Here is a 21,135-nt window from a genome sequence, read left to right as displayed (position 1 = left end):
TTCTCCAGCACAGCTGTGAAGCAAACCAAAGTCTTAACTATGGTTTAAGTAAACAAGCCAACTTCAAATCCTGGCTTGTTTCCATAAAACATAGAGAAGAATTGGTATAGTTTTTGTTCAGACACAATAATAAGCCATGATTAACTGAAAACAGAAGCAAACCCTTCCAGTTTCCTCTCTGCAATAGTGCTGGAGGAGGGGAGATGGAGCTCACAAGCTCAAGGTTTGTGTACATGACTAAATCATAGTTTAGGTACAACCAAATGTGTTACAGTTCTTATTTGTGCCCTATAACAAATGGCAAAAGCATCTTGCATCATAACCACACTTTCATTTCATCCTACTTGCTAGTTCTTTATTCTGCCAAAGAACAGTACTTCTTTTTCTAATGACATTATCCTGCTAAAGTTTTTCATTGTCTTCATTTCCTACCAACTTGTAATACATCTTACATTTCATGGTTTTTCTCTGCAGATGACCCTCATGTACAATATTCTGCAGTGAGCAGCTTTATATTTCTTCGTTTCTTTGCTGTAGCTGTAGTATCGCCTCATACTTTCCATTTACGACCTCATCATCCCGTAAGTTTTAATAATGTTCTGTCCAAACTCTCTAGGCAAGGTTTGTTAGGAAGATAAATATAGAAATAAGCCTAGCGTTTGCATTGTGAATGGAGAGTTGAACTGTCAGTTTTTAGGCCTCCTGGATATAATTTAAGTAAACTCTAGGTAACTACATAGTCCCTAAGTCCCCTACGGTTCTGAGCTATTATCCTGCCTGAATATTAATAATAATAATTGGAAAATTGATATGAGTAGGTAGCTGGCACCCTGATCACTTGTATGGTATATGGTTGCATTTCCTATTGACTTCAAAGTAATCTCAAACAGTGACAGAAAGCCCTAAAAGAGAAGTCTGGGTTATCTTGAAGGGGTGTGTAGAAAGCTTTATTGTTAATATTCTGGTAATGTGTAGAGAATGTTGTTCAGGATGTCAAATGGGACAGTTGTAGCTTGGTATCATGTGAAACATTCTATGTAACTTTTCCTACACAGAGATGTTTTCATTGTAGTAAGAACATTGCATAGAAAGTGGCCCCAAAAGCATTGTGCACTGCTCATCTCAAAAAAGAAAATATTCCACAATAATAGCTTTCTTTTCTTGGGTTATTGATGCTCATTTATAGATTGTCTTATAAGAACTTTAATAGAGCCCTGCTGGTTCAGGCCAAAGGCCCATCTAGATCAATGTCCTGTTCTCACAGTGACTAACCAGATGCATAAGGGAAGCCCATGACAACCTTTTTTCCCATTTGTGAGTCCCAGCAACAGTATTCAAAGGCATCAGTTTTGCAACATTGCTTATGAAGTAGTAGTGGAGTGAACTACTTGGGTCTAAGATATTAAACATATGGAAAAGCTATTATAAATCAATATACTCTTTATGGCCAGGGGTTGGCAAGGTTTACCTAGCCTGGGCTGGTTCACTCCAGTGGAGATCCTTCCATGGGCCAGATTGCACGCATGTGTGAGCATGTGTGCCTACAATTTCCGGCGTCTGCGCAGATGCGATTTCTGGCATCGCAGAAGCAAGGCGCTGTGCCAGTTTAGCGCAGCGCGCAGGGACTCACCAAGTGGGCGGCTCAGTTTGGGGTTGGCTTGGGGGCTGGTTAAATGACCCCTGTGGGCCGCTTGTGGCCCACGGGCCTTAGGTTGCCTACCCCTGCTTTATGGCAGTGTACTTTCTTAATTAGAGGATACTGAATAGTACTGCTATAGCTACTGTTCATGTAATCAGTGACATGTGTTTTCTGGAAAACTTTGAATGGGAAGTTTTTCCTATTCACGTTGCATAGGCTAACTTGCATCAGAAACATTTTCTGATGCTCCAAAGAGTGATCTAATTTATTGTGTTTGCTTCACTTGCAATTTAGTAAACAGAGCAAAAAAAGTTAACATTCCTTCCCCCCCCCCCATATGCCACAAAGCATTTGACCACAAATATTTGAGGGGAGAAATTAATGCACACTTAATATCTATTGTTATGTAGACATTTTTCTTGCAAGATTTAAAGACAATGTTAGAGTTAATTACCTGTAAAACATTATTTACAACTTAGAACCTGCCAAACTTGCCTAATACTGTGTTTGCAATTGGCATCCATTCAGTGTTACTAATGAACTTATGACACAAAACATTTTTCCAAAACATTTTCTGCACCACTGCATGTAGTTCCTGGTTCCATGTTCTTGGAGCAATGTCCTTTCTATGCTCCCCACTTCTTACCAGCACACCATGTATCCACTGTACTCATTTTCGCCTGTCACTGCTCCCTCTCACTCATACCTCTTCTTAGGATTCTGGTCCTTGTTAGCAAAAGAGGAGAGACTTAATAGAAGTCATAGAAGTGGCACCACTGTGTCCTTAGGTAACTATGTGGTTTGGTGAGGTCGAAATACATTCCTTCATGTAGCATCCAGTCGTTCAGAAGGGGCATTAATAGAAATGTCAGATTTAATTCAAGACGCTATTCTGCTACAAAATAAATATTCAGCTAGTTACATGAATTGGAGCAAAACAATATTGCTCAGTCTCTGATTCAAAGATTATGTTAGGGCATAGCCTTTAAATATTCAAATAAGTGAAATGTTTCAGTGTCTGTGTATTGTAAAGTTAGCACAAATGTTTAACATCTTAAATATGGATATTTATGTAAAACACTTAAAGGTTTTCTTGCAATGAACTGGTATATACATCTTTTAAATGCATTTTCATAAATAAATGAAGTAGAATATTTCCGTAAAACCTTGGCTCCTTTTAAGCAATAAAGTACAGCTCTTTTTGTTTGGTGGAGACATATCAAACTGTAGAACCAGAATCTATAATGGAAGATGTTTCATCTACTAATAGACTGAAACAGTACCTCTCATGAGGGGACTTCTGCTCACTGAAATAACACTCTCATTGCCTAGTAACAGAGGGGGGACATTTTCACCTGCTGCTCATGCCCTCCCAAATAAATCCGCTCTGAATGATTGAAGACCTTCCAGAACAGTATGGGAGGTGCACAAGAAGCTGCAGGAGCATTGGCAAAAATTATAGCCTTCCCCATGCTGTGCCACTTCTATTAATAGGGGCCTCTGCTTGTATCAAAGGCCCTTGTGCCCATGAAAATTTGTTGGAGTCTGCAAAACACTGCTTCATGCTGTATCCATCTCCATGCTGCTTATATGAAAGCTGCCATGTGGCAGCTGTGCAGTAAAGTACTTGGTAGATGTTCTTTCATTGTAATACTATTAGTTATTTAACAAGATTTATATACAATTTAATCAAGTTTCTAAGTGCTTTACATAAAATATAAATTAAATTCTAATTATAAATTCTATTAAAAATAATAGAATCAGATGTTAAAAACAAGGTGACCCAAGATTCAAAATGTAAATCAGATCATTTTAAAAAAATGTTTACATTATAAAATCACATATTAAAATACATGTCACATGTGCATGTCTGGGTTGACTTGCCTGAATTTTTTTTTTTATAGCAGGGACCTAAAACAATACTATGACACCAGTAAAATGGCAACTTTACCTGTTTCTTATCTGTTTCTTTTAGGATGCACAGACATCTAGAACATTAACCCTTATATCAAAAGCCATTCAGACACTGGGGAGCTGGGGAAGTTTGTCTAAAAGCAAGCTAGTAAGTACCTGATTATTTATTATTTTGTTTTGCTTCTGGAATCTTAATTGCTAAGGTTTACTCACTTCAATTTTCTCTCTTTTAGTCAAGCTTCAAGGAGACATTTATGTGTGAATTTTTCAAAATGTTTCAGGAAGAGGCATATATTGAAGCTGTCAAAAAGGTATTTTTAATATATATACACATTATTTTAGTTAAAGTATGCGTCCATTTTTTTCTTGCATTCCTCCAAGGATGTCAGGAACTGTACTTGGAGGCTATCCCTTTTGATATACACAACTGTGAGGTAGGTTAGATCAATAGATGGGCAAATCAGTTGCTTACAGCTGGCTAGTGGTTTGAACCCAGATCTTCCTGGTACAAGTCTAATCCTCTGTTTACTGCACAATACCACCCTGTGCCCCTCACGTGCACACTTGTTTTGCTAAAGTACAATGGCAGAAATGTTTTTAAGATGCAATATTTTAGATCAAATGTGAAGGTAAAATACAGAAACAACATCTTAGAACTGTAAATTAACTTAGGTTAGCTTAGAGTTCATGTATATTGATTTTTTAAAAAGCTTTTACAAAAGTTTCTACAGTTAAGTATGGAAAACAATTCACATTATTTTAACATGGTCTCCATGTTCTACTTTCTTCTATTTGAAAGTAGAAGAACTTAGCTTAACGAAGGATCAATGAAAGCTGGGGGGAAACGATCTGATCTGTTAGGCCGGAGAGAAAAGCCTGCCTCCCAGAGTTCTTTTCTCTCCTACCTCCGTCATCAGCAACCGCCTGAAATTTCATGTATATTGATTTTTTTAAAAGCTTCTACAGTTGTGTATGGAAAACAATTCACATTATTTTAACATGTTCTCTTTTAGTTTTTAGATGAGGTATCATCTACTGAAACTAAAGAGCCAAGTGTCATGAGCGAGTCGATTCATCTAAAAGAAGGGTAACTGAAGTACAAAGTACTGTATACTGACAAGTGTTTTGCTTGAATACATTATTTTTGCCATCTCTTTGAACTAGTTCCAGCCTAGAACCTTTGCTTCCCTGACTACTTAAGTGCCAACGCTCTCTGAGGCAGTAGCCTACTTACATATGTACACAATTTCTTGCTCAGATTACCATTGTATACAAAATACCCCTTTTTATCAGTACAAGATTCCTGCAAGGAGAGGATAGTTATTGTAGCTAATCACCCTGTAGCATACTTAACCTTAAATTGATGGTTGGGAAGAACTTGCAGAGCTGCAACAACCACCTTGCATTTACTTTTTAAAGTGGAATGATGTGAGCAAGTCTGGGAAAGAGAAATAATAAAAATGTTTTCTTCATCTTACATCGTGAACTTTGAGCATAAGTGAAAATTATTTTAAAAATATTACTATAACAACTATACATAAACGTGCCCTTTATACCATTATAAATATTTCCATATTTTTAATATATATGCCTACTATAATTCAGTCTCATTGGGTAGAATTCAGTGTTGTGCTATGATGAACATTTTGTCTGCACAACGATTTTAGCTTGCTAGACAGAACAATCTCTCCTCCCTCTGCATGTTGTTCTGGGGTTCTCTTGACCCCAATAAATAATTATGGGAGATGTGGGGAGAGGTGCAGGGGAAACACAGTGGTTCCGCTGACAGGTTTCATTAGATGAATCCTACCCTTAAACTCAAAATCCAGTGTCTTAAGATATCCTTGCATTATACAAAGGTTAAATGTTTATAATTCAGTGTAACATAAAACACCCTTTATTATTGGATATTGAAAGACTTCTTTATACTATCAGTCAAGGACTTCAGTTTTTATTATAAAATATTCTGCTGTTCTCTCCCTTCCTTATATAATATACCAATTTTTCCATTAGTGCAAATCCCCACATTTTGTCAGTTCACTCACTTACAGTTGGTATCACATGTAGTCTCAGTTTATTTCTGTATATTATTCTTGATGCTGTCAGTATAACCAAATAAATTAGGTATGTTCTTTTTACACCAATCATTAAATAAATAAGAAAAAACAGGATCTTTTTTCTTTTTATAGACTTAAAAATTGTCTTTCTGGATTCTAAATCATATTTATTCCTAATAGTTCTGGGGTTTTTTATTCAACTTTGTGTCCTACTAAAGTCTCATATTCAACTATAAATTGTTCAATTTCTGACAAAGAAATGGTGGTCCACTTAGTGTTATAACTATATAACAGACTGAGGTTGAATCCTGACAGACAGAAGTACTGTTTTGGGGGGACAGGGGACGGGCAGGTGTGTGGGACTCCCTGGTCCTGAATGGTGCGCACCTGGGAGTCATTTTGGACTCACAGCTGTCCCTGGAGGTGCAGGTCAAGTCTGTGTCCAGGGCAGCTGTCTACCAGCTCCACCTGGTACACTGGCTGATACCATGCCTGCCTGCAGACTGTCTTGCCAGAGTGATGCATGCTCTGGTTATCTCCTGCTTGGACTACTGCAGTGCGCTCTATGTGGGGCTACCTTTGAAGGTGACTCAGAAACTACAGTGGTACCTCGCAAGACGAATGCCTCGCAAGAAAGACGAAAGTTTTCTGTTTTTTGAGTCGTTCCGCAAGACGAATTTCCCTATGGGCTTGCTTCGCAAGACGAAACGTCTTGCGAGTTCTTGCGAGTTTGTTTCCTTTTTCTTAAAGCTGCTAAGCCGTTAATAGCCGTGCTTCGCAAGACGAAAAAACCGCAAGACGAAGAGACTCGCGGAACGGATTAATTCCGTCTTGCGAGGCACCACTGTACAACTAATCCAGAATGCGCCAGCTAGACTGGTGACTGACTGGGAATGGCCGCAGGGACCATATAACACTGGTCCTAAAGGATCTTCATTGGCTCCCGGTGTGTTTCTGAACACAATTCAAAGTGTTTCTGCTGACCTTTAAAGCCCTAAACGGCCTTGGCCCAGTATACCTGAAGGAGCGTCTCCACCCCCATTGTTCAGCCCAGGCACTGAGGTCCTCCTCTGAAGGTCTTCTGCTGGTTCCCTCACTGCAAGAAGTGAAGTTACAGGGAACTAGGCAGAGGGCCTTCTTGGTAGTGGCGCCCTCCCTGTGGAACACCCTCCCTGTCAAGGAGATAAAAGAACTACATAACTTTTAGAAGACATCTGAAGGCTGCCCTGAATCCGGAAGTTTTACTGTCTGATGTTTTATTACGTTTTGATATATGCTGTAAGCCACCCTGAGAGGCTGGTGAGACCAGGCAGTTGGGTGTGGTATAAATAACAAAATGATGATGATGATGATGATGATGATTATATTGCTTGTAAGGACACGCAGGTCCCCTTACCAAACACAATGCATTCCCTGGAAATTGTTTGTTAGGTGAGCGTTTGTTTAAGGAGTCCACAATTTCCATTGATTCCTATGGGAACATTTCTAATTGGAGGATTTGTCCCAACTCTCTTCATGGTTTCTTCCTGAAATTGCTGCAGCCTACCAGTAAAAGGCAGACAAAGGAAAAACTGATTAGTTCAGTCTCTCCTGCTCCCTGATTTGTCTGAGCTTGCTTCCTGCATGGTTTCTGCTCCCAAATGGCTACTGCTGGCCACCAAAGCACAAAGTAAGGAAGTTGGCAAACTCTGGATGTTTGGATATCTGAATCTGTGGAGTGGTTTGAGCATAATTGGATAAGTATTTTTTTGCATAATGAGTAGGCAGATTGAAGGACCTATGTGTAAGTGCAACTGGGAACTCTATGGGAAGCATTTTGAAGGTTTCTGCTTAATAATCCTTTGTATTCTATTCACAGGGAAATGTATAAAAGAGCACAAGGAAGAACACGTATTGGGAAAAAGAATTTCAAAAAGCGTTGGTTCTGTTTGACAGATAGAGAGCTCACTTATCATAAGCAACAAGGTATTAGTGCTGCTTATTTGCAACTTCAGCATTTTAAGTTACAGGATGTGGTCTATTTATCTATAGTGCGGACTTTGTACTTTCGTTATGATAATTAAATGAATTCGTTAAAACAGAATCCTTTTTTTGTTCAAAGTGGTATAAAGTAGTAAAAATAGTCTAGAAAAAGTAGTCTAGAAAAAGAGGTGCCAGAACTCACCATGAACGCCTCCCTCGTTCTCTTACGATGGCAATGGTGCCCTCCTGAGAGGTGCCAGAACTGTGTCCTTGTGAGTTCTGGCTGAAAAGAAGTCCTATCCAAGCCTGCTTACTTTCTTACCTAAAAGAGGCACTTGCATATATGTGTTAACCATAATAGAGTTGGCAGGCATATGCTTTTTCTACTGCACTTGCTCCATAGGAAATGAAAAATGGAATGCCAGAGTTCAGTTCCAAATTCTACTAAGATTTTGTCTCCAGCATTATCCTAATCAATAGCTTTCTTTTCTATAGTTTGTACCAATTTACTCATTCTTATTTACACAGATAAAGATCCTATTTACACCATTCCAATCAAAAACATCCTTGCAGTGGAAAAGCTTGATGAGAATGCCTTTAACAGGAAAAACGTAAGCTGGATTTAGTTTTGAAATATTAGTTAAGAATACACTTAGTTTTTAAGCTAACTGCTCCACAGGGCATTTGTTCTTGGAAAATAACATTATATAATTATCATATTTACTTGCAGTGCCCCCATCTTTTTGAAACATTTATCAACCATATTGTAGATCAGAACTGAGCAACCTAAACTGGCTGGCAGGCCAAATTCTTATCTCCCCTATCTCTCATTGGCCAAATTTGAGAGCTCCACAGTGCTGCCATCCTGTCAATTAAATGAAATAACAATGACATCAGATGAATGATTGTGCAATGCTTTGACACCCTACTGATGAACAGACTCAAAATTATCATCTTTCTACTGATGTTGGGGGGGGCATAATATCTGGCCTGCTTTCTGCAGGGATCAGCTGCATGATCAACTTTCCACACAAGAATCCAGTTGTGGGGCAGCTGAACATGGTTTGAGGAAAGTGGCCAAATTGGGACCCATACCAGGTCAAATTTAGCCTGGCCAGGCCAGAGATTCTCCACTCTTGTAGATGGAACTTAACATATAAATTGAGGGAAATACCTTGAAAAGTATCCTGAGTTAATAGATTTAGGACAGACTTCCTCAACCTCGGCCCTCCAGATGTTTTTGGCCTACAACTCCCATGATCCCTAGCTAGCAGGACCAGTGGTCAGGGATGATGGGAATTGTAGTCCCAAAACATCTGGAGGGCCAAGGTTGAGGAAGCCTCATTTAGGAAGTCTAAATAAGAAACACTGGTTAAGATGTCTAAGCAGGAAATGTGCATCTACTAAACTATGAATTGAAACTCATGAAACTCTATAACATTTGTTATCCTACAGATAACAAAATTTCTGCTCAAATACCTATCCAACAACTATACACACACATACACGTTGGGATGGATACATATACCCATATCACTGCCTAGCCAGTTGTCCTGGATCCATACTGGACAACATCAAGCTTGTAAATAAACTAAAGAACTGGCTTATGTGAAATAATTATCTATTAAATTATCTATTATCAATTAAAAATAGACTTCTAATTTGGAGGGCAAAGGTCCCTTAAAGGCAAATGCTTAATTGCAAAATAGTTGAAAAACAGTACCCACAAATACTTCGTTCATATATGCAGTCAATACATTACAACTTAACAATGTCCTTGTATAGCAAAAGAATTACCTTATCTGCTGATAACTTGATAACTGTGTCAATAAAATGTATATGCAAATATACAACAATGGCAAGGAAATTAATACAGGCAATGACCATTTTACTCTTGTCCAGTATGTGCACAACCACACAAACATATCCACAACCCAGAAGAGGTCGGAAAAGTGAGTGGGGGTCAGGAATGTAACCCCCACCCAAAATGGTTTTTGTCTGTATAGCAAAAAGTGACATTTTTGGAGTCCTGTACTAGTTTTATAGCTGCCATCCAACCAATGTCATCCTTAAGCCCACAGGGCATTAATAAACACAAGGCAGGTTCAATTTGGGGTGCACTTTCTTTCATGTTAAGGTTTTTGGTTGAGAATACTGTTTTGATTCTTCCTATTAATGATTATTTTCCAGAAGGAGCTGCTGCTTGAAATATACCGTATTTTTCGCCCTATAGGACGCACCGGCCCATAGGATGCACCTAGTGTTTTGGGGGGGCTTGCGGATATCTGCTCGAAGCAGGCTGCTATCCGCAGCCCAGGGAGCCCTGCGGGAACTCCCACAGGGCTCCCTAGGCTGCGGGTATCTACCCAAAGCGCGGGGCGCTCTGCTTCAGCGCGCCCCGTGCTCCGGGCAGCAGGCCTAGGGAGCCCTGCGGGAACTCCGGCAGGCTCCCCAGGCTTGCTGATAGCTTCCTGAAGCCTGGAGAGTGGGAGGGGTCGGTGCGCTCCGACCCCTCTCACTCTCCAAGCTTCAGCGAAAGCCTGCATTCGCCCCATAGGACGCACACAGATTTCCCCTTCATTTTTGGAGGGGGAAAAGTGCGTCCTACAGGGCGAAAAATACGGTAAGGGGCAGTATCCCACATAATGTTAGCGCAAGAAGCAGGAGAGTTGCTGTTGTGCAAGCCATTTTATTGTGAAAGCAGGGTATATGATATGTTAACACTGTTCAAGCTCTTCTGCCCACCCAAGGCGCCTGTTAGATCCAGTTGTTGCAGTACATGAGGAACGGGGCTTCTGCTAGTCACATGACTGTTGTACTAGTAGCTGCCACAGTTGAGTCTGTTTCTTGGTTTATGATGCAAGATGGGATGGACAAGGGGAAGGATGTCATGATAAGTAACAATGTGGCTGCCGAGAGAACTAAGCTGGTGAAGGGTGTAGCATTGCAGTCCTGCTACTAAGCAGTAGAACAGAAATTTCACAAAATTGCTAAATAAAACAGCAAATGAAGAGAATTTTGTGCTGCTTGTTATTTGGAGTCCTGTGAATAAACTGTGGGTTTCTGAATAAAAAGGATATTTTCTTTCGCAGATGTTTCAAGTGATACATGCTGAAAAGCCACTCTACGTGCAAGCAAATAATTGTGTGGAGGCTAGTGAGTGGATAGAAGCTCTCTGTAGGAAGAGCAGATACAACGAAAGCAGATTGAGTGTTTATCATCCGTCTGCTTTTTTGAATGGAAACTGGCTTTGCTGTAAGGCTACATCAGAGAACTCAGAAGGTTGCACACCATGCACTGTGTAAGTAACATCTGCAAAGAAAGATGTATACTTGTTTGGAAATAGAAATAAGATGGGTCTCTGCCTATTTTTGCTGGGATTTCAGTCAGTCCCTGGCATGTTTGTTGCCTAAAGGGGCCTCTTAGCAGAATAGTGTGTGTATGTTTAAGGCCGCTTGTCATAATAGTTAACCTAGGATTTGTAGCTAGAGAGATGTGTGCTTCCTATATGATATATTCCAGTCCTTTAGTTCACAGATAGCAGGTGGAAGGAACAGGCAACATTGTAATCAGGGAAAATAGATACCATTGATGGCGGGAGCCAGTTGCATGTGTTAAACTGCTTTAGAGAATGGTTTGTAACATACAGTGAAGGATGGAGATGTATGTATATGTATATAGTTTATAAACTTTTAATTGCAGGGGTGTGCCTAATGACATCCAAATAGAGATTGATGGGGATCGAGAAGCGGAGAGAATCTACTCCCTTTTTGCTATCAACATGCCAAAGTTGCAGAAGATGGAAGGTACAGATATACTAATTCAAGTAGTGCTGATTTCTTAGAAATAGTACTGTTGGAGGAAAAAACATTACTTAGTAAATTGTTAAGTTTATGAGAATTGGTTATAGAACAAGTGGCAAATAGATTTCTTTTGTGTCCAGTAAAGTGGTTTTCTTTCTTAATTATTTTTTTAAAAAACCATTTTCTGTTACATATACTTGTGTTTCTGAACACGTAGAAGAATACAGATTTTGTTTAATAAAAACTAAGGCCTTCCTAATACTGTTGCTTGTACGTACTTATTTTTAGAGGCTTGTGAAAGTATAGCAGTCTATCAAGGTCCGCGGAAGGAACCGGATGACTATTCTAATTTCAAAATTGAGGACTCAGTAGCAACTTTTCAAACACTTAAGCAAATAATATCTGTTGTAGAAAAGTTGGATGAGCATCATGACAGATATGGAAAGAAAAGATCATCGAGTGCTAAATATGGCAGTGAGTAAGTATTGTAGGTACTTCTACCTTTAGGGTTGATCTGTCTCCTGACAAACCAGATGTACTCTGAAATATCATCCAACTTTTTTTCTCAAGGTAAACCATGCAAATTAGCTCTGCTTCTGCGAAATAGTTGACTCAAACCCAGACACATTACTATTACACATCTCCATATTTAGCATAAATAAGCTGTATCAATTATGCTATTCTTGGTTACTGTAGAAACTGGCCAAGGTAATTGTTAGGTGGATTTGTGGCTGGCTCGCTGACCAAACCAGGAGTGCTCACTAACGGTTCCTCATCCTGGAAAAAAGTGACAAATGGAAGGGTGCCTTTTGTTGATCAACGTCTTTATATATGACTTGGATAAAGGAATTGATGGGATGCTCATCAGATTTGCTGAAGACACTAAGCTGGAATGCCACAGACACTAATGCCACAGAAGACAAACCCAGGATTCAATATGACCTTAACAGATTGGAGAACTGAGCCAAAACTAACAAAATATAAATAGGAACAAATGTAAGATTCTAATCTTAGGCAGCAAGAACCAGCTGCACAAATATAAGATACGGCACTCTTCAAGCACATTTAATCAGTAATACACATCCTATTGCACCATTCAATATTTCCATCTTCAGTGGTCCATTTTATATGCATTAAATAGGTATTTCCCGCTAGTGTGTTATCCTAAATGGACCACAGCAAAGAGAAGGGTTGAGCTAGCATGCTTTCATATTTTTAAGCTGCTTTTATCACCTAATAGAAATGGTTTCTTTTTCCTCTTTTTTTCCAGAGAAAATCCAATTGTTGGGAAAATTTCTTAACCAAAGACACACTGCAACAAATGGATTTCGAAGAAACTGGAGTAGTTTTCACTTTTTAAAAATCCTGATTGTGTGCTGATTCAGAGTATTTAAGAATGTACATTGCCTGGATATTAGCCGTGTACATACAATATATTTATTATTTAATAGGGGAAAGACTTGCTTGGGAATCTGATTGTTTTGCAGGGTGAGGAACATCAGTTCCATTTCGCTTAAAGAACTAAAAGTGCCAGAAGATGAAAGTAAACAAATTTTCTAGCGCTGGAAGGAACTACTAAAGGAATAAGCTTTCTAAGGGAGGAAATTAACTACCACTGCAGAAGGGACTTTGGGTGTGCCAAGATAATAATCAATTTCATTTATGAACCATCGGTACCTATTCTGTGGACAATGAGTCTTGGCCAATGAAATCCCAACAGGTAACAAAAGGAATTGAAGTTTATATACAGCGCACGGCCACTTTTAAAATGGTCCTTTCTTAATCCACAATAGACATTTGTAAGAAACAAAGTGGTACTTTTTAAATGTGCATTCATAATTAGCAATGTTATGTTATTTAAGTGATATTACTGAAGCAGGACAAGTCAGGGAGTCTATGCATCTTGTTTACAATTGGAGTGAGCAGTGAATGGAGTGACATGGGACCACTGTCTGAATTTTTTTTTTTTTTAAATAGCCAATTACTAGTACTTTATTTAGCAATCAGGGCTTTTTTGGAAGTACTGTGTAAGAACTTTGTGCTGTTGGGAAACTATTATGGGTGCATACCAAGCAACATCGACCTGCCAATCAAAACAATCACCCTAAAGATAGGTATTACACATTGGAAATATGTCACATCCAATTGCGACTAGTTGATTTCGAAAACCACTCCAAGCACTTTAAATATCTGGATTGCCCCCAGATTATATTTAAAGATACTTTTTAGTATCTAATCATTATGATCAGTTGAATGATCACTATTGTGGCTTAAAACAATGCTTTTGTGAACATTTTTATATCTAGTTTTTTACTTGCCAGGTGAAGTTTTGGACTCAGATTTGCATTTAGAAACTCTTAATCTTGCCTTCTTGATATATTTTTAATCATAGGCTGATAAAAATGTATGTAATGAACAGAAACATGGTATCCAACTAAGACATAGGCTGGACCCATTGACATCAATACACTTAACTCCATTGATTTCAGTGGGTCTGCTCTAAGTATGACTAATGCTTGATATCACCCCAGGCTTCCTTTAATCAGTATTATTGAATGTGGTACTAGGAAACCTCATATTGGGAGTAAATTTCTGAGCACTGTAAAAATTGATATATTGCCACATATTTGTATATTGTTGTTCTAGTTTACTTTTCTACACTTGTTTTTCTTCTTTTTGGCTGCTATTTGCCACTGTTGTGGTTAATATTTGTTTTAATTGATAGAAATTGGGAAGAATGGATACAAGCTGCTTAAAATACTACATGAATTACTTACAGTATGGCATTGCCTAAGAAAAAATTCAAAGATCTTGCTGTAGGATTCAACAGCCAGATTACAAGGCTTTCTGCACCAGCAAATAAATGCTTATAATCTACTCAGCTACTTTAGGCATGCTCAAAAGGGTTGCATGCAGCCAGTGGGAGTCATTTTGGAACAGCCGATACCCATGCCTTATCACTAACTGCTTTGGATAGGTCTTTTGAGTTTCAGAAATAGTTTGCCATAAACATAGGGGCTATTGTTGAAGTCTTCTGGGCCCATGGGCTTAGCTGTGTAGTACTTTGGATCATGGATCTTAGTGGATTAGCAGAATGAATGGCACAGAAGTTATGTAAGAAGAACACTAGAGGTACAAACAGATCTAAGAAAATTACAACTGAATCAACAATTGGGAGGTATAAAGCTAATTTATATATGTATTTCAAGTGCAGTGACTCCTGAATCAGAGGTGTTCTCCTTTCTATGTTCTGTATTCAGCAATGGACAAAGCCAGAAGTACTGATGGAAATTATTTCCCCTAGATAAGGCTCTCCATCAGAATACCCTGTTCAGGCCTGCGTATTCTACAATCTACTATTGTCTGATAACATTTTTTAAAAATTGTACAAGGCACATTTGTCCACCCTAGGTTTAAACAAAAATATTGAACTAAAATATTGGAGATGTGATTGTGCATTGCAATTTGTTTGTCCGGGGACTTGTTTCAGTGGGTTTTACTGTTTTTTATAGGGAAATATGCAAATGCTATTAATTCAATCATTGTTTCATCACCTGGGTGAAAGCTACATACTATATCAGTTGTAGTAGTGGGATCATGTCATATGTCACTCTTTTAATCTTTATTTAATTCAATTGGTGAAAAATAAAGATGCAAATAAATGCAAATAGTACAATCAATACAAAATAATAGTTATATTTATATTAGTTCTTAATCATGTACATAGTTTTAAACAGTGGCCTAATTTGCTCATCAAGGTAAGTCATTGCTTATCATTCCAACTTTACCACTCCTGTAGCATGAGGGAAAACGAGCCACAATCCCTGATCTGATTTAAAAGTATATCCAAATCAAAATTGCCGTTTGTTGTGCTGAAACAAACTGCAGTTGATAAGCCAAGAACTTTAAGTTTACATCATTGTTTGCTTGAAGCAAAATAAGCCACAATTTCTGGTTTGGATGTAACACTAAATTGGGGATTATGGTTTGTTCCTCCAAGGGAAGGACTGAAGTGGGGGTGTTCTGCATTTTCATGGTGAGCCATTGACTATGCTTTCCCTTGTAATCTGAGCACTTAAGGTGTTCTGAGACAATCTTTCATCTCAATAATGAATTAATAAAGTTATTCACAAGTAGTTGAATAGCATTGGCAGTGCAGTACAGCCAACAGCTTTTACTTAACGATAACACTCCCTGTTTTACATACGTGCTTTTAGATATGATATATACATTATATAAAATCATGTTGTGATATCTGAATATGACCATGAGAACCCGTACCAAAGAAGTAATAGACAATATGGGAAGGATGTGCAACCAACAATTTTAATATTCATACTTGTAAATACCATGCACAGTTAAGTTTGCCTTTTCATTAATACAGTCTAATGTATTACTGGAATAGTGCAAAATATTACTTTATTTTTGAAATAATTCAGCTCAGCCACAGGGTTATCTTACAAATCATGAGGTTGGTAAATATGCCCGTACAACCCAAAACCATGGACCTGCTGATCTATATTATATTCTGAAATACAGTCTTAAGACTAGTACCCGACTCTATTCTTATATTGCCTTATTTTTAACAGTTTCCCTCACCCCACTCTGTTTACAACAGAATATGGTATACCTCAGTTCACATCCAAAAAAGATGTGTTATAGGAAAAGTTACATTTTAATTTTAAAAGTAGATATATAAATCAAAATCGTGTTAAATATTCAACCCACATTAGCAGTTTGTATGTGATAATTTAAACTGGTATTTTTTTCTTTTGTAGAGGGGGAAATGCTCTGTTTGGAGAAACCCAGTTCCTTTAGCTGCACTAGGGAGTTCCCAATAGTGTAGCCAGATGCTCCCTGTCAGAATCAATCAGCTGAGTGGCACTGATGGGGAGCCCCACTTGCAAAACAACAATTGGGAGCTCACTTTAAGTAGTTTCATCCATACCTTCCCCACTCCTGTTGTCACATATGTCAGCTGTGGGACAAGTGGGCATGATTTGTGGGGAACTGCCTTGCAGGCCTAATTATGCTCACAAGCAGGGAGTTCTCCATCCCTGGAGCTGGAGTACACCTGAATGATGATTTGAAGTAACCCGCAGTGGCCATCCCTAGAACATAAGCAAATTGGCATGGTGTTCTTTTTGAGGTTTGAGTGTTAAAAATGTTAACTTAAAGGTATTGTGCCTTCAATTTTTGTTGATAGGCAAAGTAACTTTAAAATGTATTATGCACTTGTATTCATTACAAATAGTGATACTGTCTGTAACTTTTCATGGAGTCAAGATGCTTTACTTGGTTAGGAGATTGCAAGATGATTATTTGATTCATTAAAAAAAAAAATATATGAGTAAGGTCTCTTAAAACAGGCAAAGTAATAAACCACCTTAAAAGACCAGTGTTCCTGACCTACTGTTAAGTGATTTTGCTGTTTCGTGTTCCTAAGCTACATTCTTAGTATTCAAGAATCTTGCTGATATTTGACATTGGTTTCATGCATCACTTTTGGATCCCTTTACATATCACACAAATGTGACCTACAACAAAATGTTGCAGGGTGAAGTGCTTCAATTCATCTTTCCAGCCACTGCATTCCATTTCCTCTTCCTGGTTTTTCATTTCCCACTTGGTTAGATAGCCAACATTTCCTGCTCACATAGCATATTGGGCTATTTGATGGGGGGTGGGTTTTCCGTTTTGATGTTTTCCCTCTTCTTAGGGGGGTGAGGTGGCTACACTGGTGCCCAACTCCAGCTACCTTACAATCTTGGATTTTCCCATTGATATGCATGTGTAGTTCGCACTTCATCACTGGGACATTTTAATCATAGCTTCTCCGTGTGAACCTCAAAATTACTTATCCTGACAATCTCAACCTTATATTTCTGTCTTCTTCCATCATCTTTTACTAATTCTTACTCTGTACTTGCTTTCACACAAATCTCCCCCCTCTTCCTGGGGGCACTAAGCATATTCAGTCTTCGTTGGACTGTTTCAGTGAATCTTGTGCATTACTTTTGCTAACTTTTTTGTAATCTGCAAACTTCGGAGTTCCCATGAATCTACTGATACCTCCCTCTTCTGCTGGTGCCATTTTGGCTGCATGAGCAGTGGCATCTATGCTGAGCATCTGAAAATATAGGGGATGGTGGACTTAAACAATCATCTGGGGCTTTTCAGTATATTGATACTCAGTCAAGATGATTGAATTACAGTGTTAACTTGTTGCATCATCACTGTGTCATTCTATTTTGGCATTTGATGAAGCCATTTACCCTGGTAAACGTGTTGGTCTATAAGGTCCTTCAAACTTTTTGTATTGCTTCTGTTAATCATTTTGGTTCCTGTTCACATTATTTCTAAAATAATTCACTCCTTTTTATTTTTTGAAGTGTATGCCATGATTGCACCAGAACCATGTCAATGCATAGTATTTATTATTGAGGGTCATTACTCTGCAAACAGTTCTGTTGAAAGGATGTAAACTTAAATTGGGATAGTTAATATTAAGAAAACGGGGGTCACCTATTAATCAGTTCTGTCTGTATACCATATCTTCACGAAGTAAGGTTTGAGTAACTTTGTTTCTGCCTTATTCTAAAAGAGCACGATTAATTTCTGATCCTTGTGCAAGCATAGTTCTGTGGATGTAGAGGTTCAGAATAGTGCTTAATAAAGCCTCCATTCCCCTGCCTCATTGACCTTTTACTATACATAGATAGCAGCAAACCGCCCACTGTTTACCAAGAATGGCTAGTACACATCTCCCATATTAGTAATTTATCTATTCAGTTGCTGTTGCTAGAGTTATACTGGATTGCTGTGCAGAAGGAACACGTTGACCTGATGATGTGAGTCATGCCTGGCATTCTGTGTATTCATCAAAACATGGAGATTGACAGAGGGCTCTCAAGCAAATAAAACTCATCATCCTCCAAATTACATTTATACCAAATTAAACCTGAGCTCTTCAAAACTATTATGGGGAATAAATGCACTTTCAAAAGTTAAGGTACAACGTTGCGTAAAGTACAAGGCAGTTAATAATAAAGCAGCACTGAAAAATATTTCATGTTCCAATGAAGCAGTATCGATGTTTTCAGCATGTGGCCAAGTGCCAAAGATCTTCCTAGCCCTGTCCATGCAATTCTTTTTGTCAGTGTTATATTTCAAATACAGTAAATAACCCAGAATTAAGTTTTGTATGTAGTAAATATTGAAAAGGGTTTCTGTTTGGATTAGCCTAGAGATTTTTTTAAAAAGACTGCTGGCTTAATTAGCTGTGGTTGACATGTATATTTTGCAGTGTATTTTTAATTTGTCAAGATGAAATGTTGAATGTATTTTTATTTAAAGTTTATTTTCTTAACACAAGTATTAAAGTTTGAAACTTGCATGTTGCAGCCACTTTTAATATGTTGATTGATCATTTTAAATACTTAATACACACATAAAGGTTTTCTCAAAGAGTGGATGCTAAAAAGATATTGATCAATTGCTTATTGTTCCATCTTATGAAATAGGCTGGAAATATTAGGATCTGTGAATGCATTGAGCCCTTGACTGAAAGAAACATTGGTGGTTAACATACAATATAACTTCTGCAGAAAACCTATGCAATAGGGTATGACTATGACTGTAACATAAACAAATTACATGTCATGTACAGATAACCTTAGAAGTCAACTCAAATAAACCAAGCAACCATATCATGACATTTATATTAATCAAGATAAACAGAATCCCTTTAAAATAATTGTGTGGTTTTATATAAAAATGCAAGATGTGCTAGTATAGCCTAAATGAAACATTTATTTCCTTGGAAGAATAGATACCAAAACTTTTTATTCCTAAATGTTCCAGTTAGTACGCCAGAAGAACGGCTATGAGAATTTTAAAATGTGTCTTTCATATGGAATTTTAACAAAATTAAGTGGTAAACACAAAATACCTTTGGATTAAAGGAGCTATCGGGTATTGCATATAATATATAGCTGTTAGCCCTTCTAGTATCTTAGCATATTTAAACACTTCAAATAGAATCCTAAACAAGTTTATTCAGAAGTAAGACCCATTGAATTCAATGGAACTTGCTTTCAGTTAAGTGTATATAGAATCACAGCCTTTAATAAGATGATGATATGGTGAGAAAAACACAAAGCTTTTAAAAATCGTTGTGAATGTAATAAACATTTGGGACTGCAGGTGTAAAATAGCCTTTGATACACAGTCGCTTCAGTCATAAATGAATTCTTCAATGTAGATGAACATTTGAGAGTGTTTAGATTCTAAAAATTTAAATGTGGATATAGCACAGAATGTTAGATCTGTTTTTAAAAATGGGCAGTTTCCTTCTTAGTCATTGTATCACCTACAAGATCTCGGGGTAGGGAGGAACTTTGTCTTAATAAGGGAAGGTACTCAAAACTACAAAATGTTGAACTTGCAGCATAAAACGTATCTTATTTTTCTGTATCCATGCTAGGCAAACTGAAGTATTGCAAAAGCGTGTGCATATTTTCATGTTCTCCAGAACATTTTGTCAGTCTAGATAGAGAGTGAACAAATTTGATGGTAGAGTGTGGGGTGAGGTAGAAGATGTTCAAATGAGGCTCTGGCAAGTGAGTATCTTCTGGGAAGCAGCAGCATATACAATGGTTTAAAAGAATATTAGAAAATATAGAATCTAGCTGTTACCCAGATTGGTCTCCGTCCTTGGACAAAACATATCAGTTTCTTAGTAGGTAGAAATACAGGCAGGGTTTTAAACAAATCTGAAGGTTCATTTCAGGCAGCGAGGTAGGTTTTTAAAAAAATAAAATTAAAAAGTAGGAGTCAAAGTGAGTTACTTCACCTAACGGCCCCTTTGAAATGGGTTGCATCCAACAGCCCATGCATGAGCAGTACTGGCTTTTGCAATTGGACTTCACCTTCCTCACCCCCACCCTCATGCATGTCCTCAAAATCTATTCCAAAGGGTTGAGGAATCCTCTGAAGCAGATTTTGGTGGTACATGGGAGGCGGGGGGAGGGGAGGAAAGTGAAGTCTACCCACCAATGTTGGATCCTGCCCAGTCCCCTTCCACATTGCATCTTAAGACTCAGTAAATGCAAGGTCTATCCTTGGCTCAAGCATCAGACATTTTTCTTCCACATCCTTTGTTTTCTTTGCCAGTTCATCTGATGAAGAGTTCTGGTCAGTGCTCTTTTTTTTTTTTTTTAAGGGAAAACCGGTGCTGGTATTCAGTGTGAAGTTGTTACAGTAAGTGCCACGCTTTTAACATGGGGGGAGAGAAGGTGCCAGTACTGTGTACCCTTGCTTACCCTTAGGGGGGAAAGCACTGGAGAACTAAAAAAAAATAATAATGCACACTCTTTTGTAAGATGTTGGTTGGTCTAGGATATATACTGCCCTAATGGGGGTGGGGGGTGTATAAAATAATTTATTATGGGCCAACATGGCTACCATATATGAGAAGGTGGAATTAAGAAATATAATGACACGTATCATCATGGAAATTGCATATGGTATATACAACTGATAACAGTAGATGTCTAAGGAGATGCAATCACCACATCATAAGATTATCTAGGAGATTAAGGCACTATGTTGTGATTATGCAGTAAATTCAAAAGTTTTGGGAAACAGTCTAGATATTTGTGGCTTGGATATCACCTGATGCTTTATTATATTCTGATGTGACAATACTGTCACTATCAAATATTCAGGTATCCTTCCTTATTACATATAATTGCCAGAT

At 38.1% G+C, this 21,135-nt stretch overlaps 1 protein-coding gene across 1 annotated transcript in view; it reads left to right on the top strand.

The window, feature by feature from the left end:
• Positions 1 to 20,589, top strand: part of RASA2 (RAS p21 protein activator 2) — a 49,403-nt gene extending 28,814 nt beyond the window's left edge. The window contains exons 15-24 of the mRNA XM_082224163.1: positions 475 to 581; positions 3,615 to 3,701; positions 3,787 to 3,864; positions 4,567 to 4,640; positions 7,469 to 7,575; positions 8,101 to 8,183; positions 10,665 to 10,873; positions 11,275 to 11,378; positions 11,664 to 11,853; positions 12,646 to 20,589. Of these exons, the coding sequence (XP_082080289.1) occupies positions 475 to 581; positions 3,615 to 3,701; positions 3,787 to 3,864; positions 4,567 to 4,640; positions 7,469 to 7,575; positions 8,101 to 8,183; positions 10,665 to 10,873; positions 11,275 to 11,378; positions 11,664 to 11,853; positions 12,646 to 12,676 (1,070 nt within the window). The 3' untranslated portion in view covers positions 12,677 to 20,589. The remainder of the gene's footprint in view (positions 1 to 474; positions 582 to 3,614; positions 3,702 to 3,786; positions 3,865 to 4,566; positions 4,641 to 7,468; positions 7,576 to 8,100; positions 8,184 to 10,664; positions 10,874 to 11,274; positions 11,379 to 11,663; positions 11,854 to 12,645) is intronic.
• The last annotated feature ends 546 nt before the right edge of the window (positions 20,590 to 21,135 follow it).

This window comes from Podarcis vaucheri (genome assembly GCF_965113315.1).
Source record: "Podarcis vaucheri genome assembly, chromosome: 5".
Taxonomy (NCBI): domain Eukaryota; kingdom Metazoa; phylum Chordata; class Lepidosauria; order Squamata; family Lacertidae; genus Podarcis; species Podarcis vaucheri.
The sequence above is the reverse complement of the archived record's forward strand: the minus strand, read 5'-3'. Positions and strand labels throughout refer to the sequence as shown.